The sequence below is a fragment of the Drosophila teissieri genome, chromosome X (assembly GCF_016746235.2).
Source record: "Drosophila teissieri strain GT53w chromosome X, Prin_Dtei_1.1, whole genome shotgun sequence".
Taxonomy (NCBI): Eukaryota; Metazoa; Arthropoda; class Insecta; order Diptera; family Drosophilidae; genus Drosophila; species Drosophila teissieri.
In genome coordinates this window covers 12,194,934-12,205,400 of record NC_053034.1, presented here as the reverse complement: position 1 = coordinate 12,205,400, position 10,467 = coordinate 12,194,934, and the positions used below count along the sequence as shown (strand labels likewise).

Below are 10,467 nucleotides of genomic sequence, written 5' to 3'. Positions count from 1 at the left end.
CACTCGACCGCATTTTGAGCAGGCATAATTAGTCTCTTTAAAGTAAGCCGTGTCCGAGGTGATTGGAAAAAAAATAAGACAGAGAATATTGTGGAAGCGAAGAGCGCGGTGTTAATATCGTTGCGTTGCGTTGCGTGTTTCATAGAATCGTAAATTTGTGCGAGAGGCGAACGAGAATAAGAATGTGAATGTGAGGTTCCTACTGCCGTATACTTAGGGTCTTTCTATTTGGCCACTTCACTTATACTACAGACGATGTATCCGTATCTGTATCTGTATCTGCATATACATATTCGTATCTGTATCTGTATCTGTATCTGTATCTGTATCTTTATCTGTATCGGTGTGCGTGCGCCTGAGTGTGTAATCCGTCCATAAGTGGCCTCAAATGCCTATCCATAATGATGATGATGATGTGGTTGCCGCTGCGACCAATAGTTGGTCATTCATCACGACGATTCGCGGGGGGAGTACGATATGTACAAGTATTCGAGTATTCAAGTATAGGAGTATGCTATGCTATGCTATGGCATGGTATGGTATGGTTTTGGAACCGTAAAGTATGGTTTTGTTATGGTATGCTATAGTTGCGGAGCCGAAAACAATTTATGCCGCATGTCACGCCTTCTCGAGAGTCCGTCGGCATTTCGGATACTCATTTGCGCAAACGGGAGGGACAGACAGACACTTTCGAGGGCGTTGCCCATTATAGATCTCATCAGACCAATACCATATACCATATACCATATACATTTGAATCTGGATCCGTTGAGACAAACAAATTCGTATGTATGTGATCCAAATGAGCTACGCACATCAGTGTTTTCCCCTAAACATAACATTACCTATAACATTACCAAATGATCTCAGATGGGCAGTAACATATCTAAATTGAATGGCATTTAACGAAAATAGCTATTGTGTAAATATTCTCCAAAGGTCTTTTTATCTTTGGATTGCAATAGCGAAATCGCCATAAAACAAATGACTCATATTATATTCACATAAAGTACCTGATTTATTTTCATAGCACTTCATGTAGTGAAAACATGAAAACTATGTATCCGCCCAGAGAAGCAATAAAAAAGCATCTTTGATTACATGTTTCTTCAATTTTGCCGTTGTTTATTTGTTAATAAAAAACTTAAAATCTTGTTGTAATACAGTACACAATCGTCGGGAGGAATTTTCGTTTGCGATAGCAATAACATTTTTCGTTCACCTACGATCTATCAACCTTTTCGATGGATTTTTATAATTTTGTGTTTTTCTTTTTTTAGGGAGCGGGTGAATCTCTTCTTGTTTTTTTTTATTTTTCAACACACGGGATATGTTTCAATAGAATTCGCTTGCTGTGTTAGTACATCCAAGTTATACAATACAATATAGTTTTTTATTGGCTACGAAAAAAATTGTCTTAAAACTATTTAATATATGCATTCATAATATATATTTCGTTATAAATATCAATACTTCGTTGTACACCGATAGAGGGGGCAGGGAAACGGAACCCGTTCCAAAATCCCCGCTTCTGCACTGCCCAGCCTGCTTTTCAGATGACAGACTTTGTTTTTTTTTTTGGATCCGATCCTGGGATCCCACACGCACACTCACACACTCTCTCTCACACACACTCATCCATCTGCACATGCACACTGAGGAACGGATTGAATACTATACACTTAGATGTCGCACTACAGTATACATTATACATTAACCATTATACATAGGTTTTCCAAAAAAAAATCCATATAACACATGTACGAGCAGAAAAAGCTTAGTTTCGGAGCAATTCCAGTTTTCAAAGGGGAGTGGGAGGAGGGGGGTGCTTAGGGGCATTGGGTGTTGGTGGGCACACATATGTACATATGTATGTATGTATGTATGTAGGTGGGTGTTGCGGGGTCGCGCCTGAGGAGGAGTGCCCGCCATTTAATGGTCAAGCTGTGGCACAGCCCCACCACCTAAAGCTCCACTTTTTGCTAATGCTGCACGCCAGCAGACGTATTCTTCTTCTTCTTCTTAAAATACGATTCACAAAAAAAAAAAAAACGGAAACACAAATTTGACTAAGGAAATCATCTAGATATCATCGCCATGGATCAGCAGTCTGCTTGGTTTAGACGGAAATCGGCGCATTTGTGGCCGCCGGCGATTGCTGTTGCGGCTGCTGTTGGTGGTGCTGATGGTGGTGATGGTGGTGGTGGTGACCCAGACCCATGTGGTGACCCAGATGATGGTGCTGCTCCTGATGGTGGTGGCTCAGGGTCAGGTGATGATGAGGCTGGTGCTCCTGCTGGTGCTGCTGCTGCAGCTGGTGATGGTGGTTGTATTGCTGGTGCTGCGTCTTCAGCAGCATGGAGCGGTACATTTCGGAGAGGAGGCTCCACATGGGCGGCGAGTCCTTGGCCAAATCGACGGGGGATCCCGCCGGCAGGAAGGCGGTGGGCGGGGCCTGACTGGTGGCAGCAGCGGCCGCTGCGGCAGCAAACATCTGGGTCTGCAGCAGGCGCAGATGATGGTGCTCCTCGAGGTCCAGAACGGGCAGTGGCAGCATTTGCCGCCGGCTGCTCAGGTAGGCACTGTCGCTGTCCGGATCCAGTTCCATTTTGATGCTCGTCTGCGGTGGATTGGCGCTAGCGCTGGCGGAGGAGCTGGAGGCGGAGGAGGCGGCGGCCGTGGAACAGGCGGAGCTGGAGGCGGTGCTGTCGTGACGCTTCCGCTTGCCCAGCAACTGATCCATGGAGAAGGCATCGCTGGGCGAGCGCTTCTCACGCTCGCGCTCACGCTCCAGGTCATGCTCCTGTTCGGGTTCCTGTTCCTTGTCCGATTCCACGTCATGTTCCTGCTCCTTTTCCGCCTCCTGCTCCCGCTCCTGCTCCTGCTCACGGTCCTGCTCCCGATCCTGCTCCGACTTGCGACGCTTGTGCAGGCTGAAATCCAACGGCTGGTCGGCTCCGCGTTCCTCGTCGGCGGCGATGCTACTACTGCTGGCCAGGCTCAAGCTGCAGTGCATCTCCTCGTCCTGCTCGTGATCGCGTTCGTGATCCTCCTGATCCTCGCTGGAGGCCGCCGGACTGGAGCTATTGGCCTGCATGTCCACGTACACAAAGTCGTTGTCATCCTCGGCATCAGCATCCTGCTCATTGTCCACCGATCCGGAATCGGCATCCTGACAGCCGTTGGAAAGCAGACCCAAGCCATGGAGACCCGCCTGTCCGCCGAACATGACGTACGGATGGTGACCATGATGCGGCGGCGGCGGTGGCAAAAGTCCGGGAAAGGCAACCGGAAGTCGTCCGGCGACAGCGGCCGCTGCCGCAGCAGTTCCGGGCGAGAAAACCGGAAATTGCTGGGCTGTGCGGCCATCGTGCGGCGAGATCTTGCGCCGGATGTGCGGCGAATGGAGCTTGGGATTCGGATTGGCACTATGGCGATTCCTCGAACGCCTCGAGCTGAACACCATATTGCAGCCCTCCACCGTGCACTTGTGCATCTCGCGGAGATGCACGGCCGAGAAGTGAATCTTGAGGGCGCCCTTGTCGCAGAAGGTCTTGAAGCAAATGGAGCACTGCACTCGTTTCTTGCCCGTCGCCGGATTGATGAACTGCCCGGCCAGATTGATGGGCGGCGAGCCCCAGCGACGTGGCTTCAGCGAAGATCCCGACCCGGTGCCTGATCCTGTGCCGGATCCGCTGCCCGATCCTGCGGCCGATCCAGATCCAGAGCCACTCGATCCGCCGGGTGAGCTGGCCGGAGAGGCGGCATTTGGCTGCTGCGGGTGTGTCGGTAGATGGGAGTGCACATGCTGGTGGGAATGTGGGCCATGGCCCAGCAGATAAGCCGGTGACATGAACGGATTCATTATGTGCTCCATGTCGTCTGTGGTGGATTTTGTTTCTATGGTGGCGCTGGCTGTAGCGATGACTGGTGGTGCCTGGGCAAATAAACAAGAAACAGAAACGAATCGTTAGAAGTGTCAATCAGGGAGTGTCAATCAGGAAGTCACTGAATCGGTCAGTCCTAATCGAAAACTACTGCCAGGGTGGCTGGGCAAATCCGATTGCGCAACTTCAACTGGGAATCGGAATCAACCTTATCGCCGAGAGTCAGCAGGGCAATTTGTGGAATGGTCAGTGGTCAGTGGTGTCGGGGACATGGACATTGACTCCTGGACCTGGGACATTGGTCATTGATGCGCAATTAGAGTGCGAAATGCCAAGACAGTCGAACGAGTCATGGGGAGCAAAGTTTATTTTGGGAGTGGGCTCAATTAATCAGTTGGATTACAACGATTAGCGACTCGTAGCTATGAGAAACATTCCGAAATCCCAATTTAAAGGAAAGTCTTTAAAGATGCCAGCTGCTGTATGCTTCAAAAACCAAAACCGATTGCTAATCAAATGGATTATTCATTTATTTCCATGTCACTCGAATAATTATATTCGATACACTTACGATATAGATTAATATCGGAAGCGAATGAATGTACATATGAAATATATATATATATATAGATTTGTGCATTGGAAAGCGCTCTAAGCCAATATCTCATGTGTATGTATTATTGAAATTCCCAAGAGAAAGCTCCCAAGGAGCTTAGCCAACTTTGTGCAAATCCAGCCAGATTTACTGGTAAGACACACACTACTTGCAATAACTCAGACAAACGAACATTTATATCGGTGACACCAATGGCGGCATATCTTTCATCTTCGACCTAATAATACAGTAGAGCAACATAAATATGAAAAGGCCACTATAACCTATGAAAAGTCTTGATTTGAATTATTTTGATTAACAAATATCCCTAATGAGCTTACGCCGTTTTTATGTGATTTTGTATCATTTTGGCTCCAGTTCGGTTGCAGTTTTGCTTTGATCTGCCGAAAAAGTACAGCGTAGCCAAGACCCACTGTACACTTACACTGGCGCAGTGCTGGTGTAAGTGCACATTGCCTCATTTACTTGAGCGAAATCTTTTACAGCTTTTTCGGTTCTTCTGGCCATTAAAATCGCCTCTGACAACGTCGACGGCGACGACAACATGCGGCGATCAGTGTCGGACTTCGACTTTGGATCCGATCCGATCCGATCGGTCGGAGTTAAAGCCAAAGCCAAAGCCAAAGCCAAAACCAAAGCTAAAACCAAAACCAAAAGCAAAGCTAAAGCCAGAGCCAGAGTCAAAAGAGCTAGCTCTTTTTTATTGTGAGCTCCGTTCGCTACCGTAATTGTGAGCAGTCGACTTGACGTAAAAAACAGAAACAAATCAGGGGTAAAAATAAAAAAAAAAATATAGTGAACCGAACCCAGGGGCGTCACAAAGCTGGGGACAATTGCGGTGAGATGCGGATGACGATGGTGATGGTGATGATCGTGTGTGCGATGTCGTGGCTGGCTATCTGGATTCGATCTCCAAAGTCCAACACACATTCGCATTCGCATTCGCTTGCCCAATGCCAGTTAAAAAGTTAAGCCGAAAACCACATACGACTATGGCTCACACATACAGACGCACGTACACACACGCACACATTTGCAGAAAGCCAGGAGATGGTCGCTTTTTATGGGGCTCATTAGTAACGATGACAACAATAGCATTAAAATGAGTGTATGTACACACGGCGAAAATGCGAAAAAGCGAAAGAAAAAAATACACAAAAAGAGCGAAAAGGGGAAAAAAAAAACTTAATTGTCAAGTACTTGGAAGTAATAAGTTTCTGACTAGGTGCCGAAAATATTGTTACCATATTCGTTACCATTCAGGAAATAGAGAATGAACTAAAGACGTTGCAATCATTTTCCAGATCATTATTAGGTAACTATATCATTTGAGTTAAGGGTGCCTCTGTACCTTTGTATCTTCCAAGAATCCTTTAAAAAATAAAATATAGATCTCTCAAAGCTTCGGAGCGGAGCTATATTATATAACCAATGCTATCTAGTTTCTCTCAGTGCATGCGGTCGACAGATCGAGGTGAGTATGCATGTACATGGGTAATTATTTTTGTCAAACGCTTAAAATGTCTTAAGCCACCGATGGCGAGAGGGGGGTGATGTTGGGCAGCTGGGGCAGTACGGGGCAGGGGGTAGCGGGTAGGGGAAAAACCAATCACAACTTTTGATGGCTCTCGGACGAAACGTTTTTTGATTATCGGCAGTGGCAGTAGTGGCAGCAGGGGCAGCAAAATGTTGAAAGTCCCCAAGACAAGAAACGACAAGATTGAAGAATTCCGAGACTTGGGAGACGCTATAGATGGTGGATCCGAGATCGGCGGAGTATGGAGCCGAGATGTGAGCAATCCGGCGACTATAATTGCTGTTGTAGTTGCTGTTAATAGTAGTACATTATAATAAGCAGGAGCCGACGGGCAGAGGGGGCGGGGCGTGCGAGGGGCGTGCAAGGGGCTTGCGATGGTCCGAAGATGACAACTCCGATGGTCCGGACCTCAACGAGACCTCAGAAAAACAGAGCTCGAAAACCGCAGACAAAAATCTTAATTACAACTTTGACATTTCGAGTTTCCCCGAAGACATCACTTTTTTTTTATTCGTCGAAGCTCACGCAGAAAATAGACAAAAATGGAATTACGAACATTGGGAGTAACAAGCTAGTTTCAAATTAGCAAAGTCTGGATATTATAGGAAATAGGAAATTCTATAAAAAACAGCACTAGTTTCCCACGACATTATACTGAAAGTTACTCAATGTCACTAGCCTATTTGATCTGAAGAAGATCGTGCTCTACTGTCAAAAAAATCCTATTAATGCATTCCTTCTTATTAAATAATCCTTTAATTCGTATAGAACCAGGTTTCCTTTTTTGAATATAGTCCACTGATCTCGAAAAATATTCACTGTGTCTTCACTTTGATTGGAATTCTTTGCTTGAAGTGCCGACGGCAAATCAACTTTACTCGAACTATACATACCTTTTGCTAAATTAGCAGCTAGTTGCGGATATTTTATTGTATTTTGGTGTATTGCTGTTTTGTGTTTATTTTTTTGATTTGTTTTAGCTTTTTGTCACTTTGTCACAGGGGTGTCATTGAAAAAAAGGGTTTGTTTCCGAGTCGTTGTTTTGTTTTGATATTGTGTTGCGTAAAAAGTTGTAAAATTCAGTTGGTAGAATTCACTGTTCGGGGAGCTGTGTGCTGCTGCTGCTGTTGTTGTTTTCATGCCCGTGGTGCATTTATTTTTGTTGCATTTTGCTGAGATATTAAAAAAGTTGGTCGTTCACAGTTGACGATGACACACACACACGCACACACACGCTCGTACGCACGCACACTAATGCACTGGGGCGCGCGGCAGAGTGAAGAGTGAACTGGGCGCGGATATGCGGATGCGAATATGTGGAGTGGCAAAGTGGCAAACGAAGTAGCGACGAAGATGCGGATGTGCGGAGAGCAGGGACAGCAGAGATCCACTTCTTCGAATGTCGTGGGTGACACTGATTGTCGATTTGTCGTTTCACCAACGAATTTGTGCGGCGACTGCGACGCCGGCAGCGCAGCGGGCAGAGAGCGAGCGACAAATGCGGCGACACCGACACCGACACACCAACTGACTGACACACACACACACAGCGTATACAAAAACACACACGCACACGCGGGGTGGGTGACATTTGGCTCTCTCTCGCTCGCTCTCCCGCTCGCTCTCGCTCCCTCTCTCTGTCGCTCTTGCACCTGGAAGAGTGTGAGAGAGCGCGCTATTGGAATTGGCCTTCGTCACATTGTCGTCGATGGGTCATTAGGCACTCGCTGGGGTGCGAGCGAGAGATCCGCCCGCACTTGAGGCCATCCCGCTCGCCCAGTCGGCAAAGCAGTGCGCGGCAAGAGTAGCCACCGCTCTCTTACTCTCGCCACAAAAGAGCGGCGGCCAGTGCGTGCGAGCGGTGTGGCACGCTCGTGCGGCTATCTCGCGCCCGCTCGCACACTGTCGTCTGAGTGGACGAAACCGTTTCGTTGGGTTGACACATGCGACATGCGACGTGTGTGTGTGTGGTCAGTGCGGCACACACATTCACACGCACTGCCGCCAGCCAAAGAGAACGCAGCGCTCGCTCTCGCCGCTTGCTGGTATGGGTGCCCTGGTTCGATGGTGTGAGTACATGGCCGGGCACACTTTAGTGTGACAGAGCGAGAGAGAGAGAGAACGAACGCAAGAGCGCAAGAGGGAAAGAGCAACGAGAGTGAAATGGCAATGGCCACAGTATACAGTATACAGTACACAGTACACAGTACGTAATTTGTCGCTGCTGCGACGTCACTTTTTGTCTTGGGCTTCTCCTCTCTGCTTCTCTTCACGAAGGTTCTTTTGAAATTTTTGTCATTTGATGTCTTGTCCACTCGGTGCTGTGCCCTCTCGCCGTCCCTGTCGCACCCGCACAAATGGCCGCATAGAGCGGCTCTCTTTGTTTTGCGATTGCGCTGTGCATGTGTGTGTGTGTTTACTTGTGCGTTTGTGTGGGTGCCAGTGTCGCTGTGTAGGTGTATCTGTGTATGGGTGACACTTTGGCAATGGGGGCGATTCGCTTCGATTTTTTTTCCCTGTCGCCACACAGCACCAATGGAATTCGAGCACTGGTGACAAAGAAGCGTCGCTGCTGCTTCCTCTTTGCACCCCCACCCACACCCCTACCGCAGCCCCTCCCCGCCCCTATCTCCATGACCGCCCCCCACCCCGCACTATGTACCTATGCATGCATGTATTACTTATGTAAATCGCACAGCTTCGGTGTGTAAGTGTCTTATGTGATAGGAGCACCTACACACGTACAACACACACTACATACACAGCTCCTTGTCGTTTCATTGTCCTTTTTATTGCAGAATTAAAATAATTCCCACCCACACACCCTCGCATTATATGTATGTAGGTATTTGCTAGACGTTGGAATGTCCCACATAAGGATACAAACGCACACATGTTTGACCACATTTGTGCTTCAATTTATCCACACAAGCGTCCGTCCGAGAAAAGTTCTTAAAGCGAAGCAGAAGCTTAGAGATCCACGGCATTCATTCCCATTTGCATTAATCACCCAAAAAAATAGAACAATAAGGACCGCATTATTTTGTTGCATACCCACAAGGCGTTAGCAACAATGTTGGACTTCCAGGAAATGGTCAGGACTTCACCATTCATACATATACATATAATAAAAAACACTCTCGGAACATTATATTTGATTAAGTATTACACATAACTGATTGCTGCAATGGTACATGGTACAGGTTTTAACGAACATTTCTCTAAACTTTATTTCGTATTTTTTAAACCAAATCCAGTTCAGCTTTTGCGTCTATTCTACGCCATATTTAAGCACTTCTTTGAGTTTATCTGCTTAAATCCCTTTTTTGAAAACTTGAAAGGCTTCTTAAACAGAATGCATCATTCATAACAACAGTCTTTATTTATCTACCATTTCTTAATGATATGATTTCACACACTATAGGTGCATTGGAAAAATACTTTTTTCTTAAACTTAAGGGCACAATAAATCCATTTAAGTGATGTAGAAATGGTTCAGGAGGTTGACTATAAGTAGATTAGTCATAAAAATCATTTTTCAAAGGAGTTTTTACAGAATGTACCATCAATTTCAATGACAAATGCAGTGCCCTTGCTGTTGCCTTGATTTTATTCAACAAGGTGTCCTCAAATTGCCTGATTTAAGAATAATATCTGATAATATTAATGTGTGGAGTGCCTTTATAATCGATTCCCCAGTGCTGAGTGTCACTTTTCAATTCGGCGCCGCCAACTGGCTTTTGTGAATTGATTGATGTGAGTTCGAAGGTGAAAAGTCAATCCTCAAAGGTGTTTTTTTTTTCCTTTTTTTTTAATTTTGTTTGGAACGAATGGAAATGTCTTGTCGGGGGTCATCTCGATGTCGCCCCCCTTTTTTTTTCATATTGGACAGTGCTAGTCAACACTTTCGTTTTTCCTTTCTCTTCTATTGTGTAGCGAAATGCTTTCATTAATCAAAAATCGGAGAAATAAATGCTCGTTTCTTTCGATTTATTTCGGCCCCCTGCCAGATTTGATAAATAATTGCTATCTTATTATGTCGATTGTCGTTGCTGTCGTTGCTGTCGCCGCTGGAATCAAAATTCAGGGACTCCAGTGACTTCAGCGACTTCAGGGTCCCACAGATCCACTGTCACCGGGCTAAAGTCAAGAATAAGATACTGAATCAGAATCACAATCACCAACACAATCGTTCAGAATCGTTCAGAATCGGGCACAAAGTTCTTTATTAACACGGGGATAGCACGGCACCCTTTGTGCCCGAACACCGAACACCGAAATCGAAACGTAATCGAGGTCCGAGAGCCGAGACGAAATCGATCAATCATTTTTCACACTTTGTCGTCCAGGTTCTCATTCTCGTTCTCATTCTCCAGCCCAGTGCCATTACCATTACCATTCTCCGTCCTCTATCCTCTATCCTCATG

At 46.3% G+C, this 10,467-nt stretch overlaps 1 protein-coding gene across 1 annotated transcript; it reads right to left on the bottom strand.

The window, feature by feature from the left end:
• Positions 1 to 1,188: 1,188 nt before the first annotated feature.
• Positions 1,189 to 7,430, bottom strand: LOC122623805 (protein disconnected). The gene is made up of 2 exons (XM_043803146.1): positions 6,934 to 7,430; positions 1,189 to 3,937 (listed from the first exon to the last, which is right to left on the bottom strand). The coding sequence occupies exon 2, from the start codon at positions 3,875 to 3,877 to the stop codon at positions 2,120 to 2,122; it is 1,758 nt and encodes a 585-aa protein (XP_043659081.1). The 5' UTR covers positions 3,878 to 3,937; positions 6,934 to 7,430; the 3' UTR covers positions 1,189 to 2,119.
• Positions 7,431 to 10,467: the final 3,037 nt, after the last annotated feature.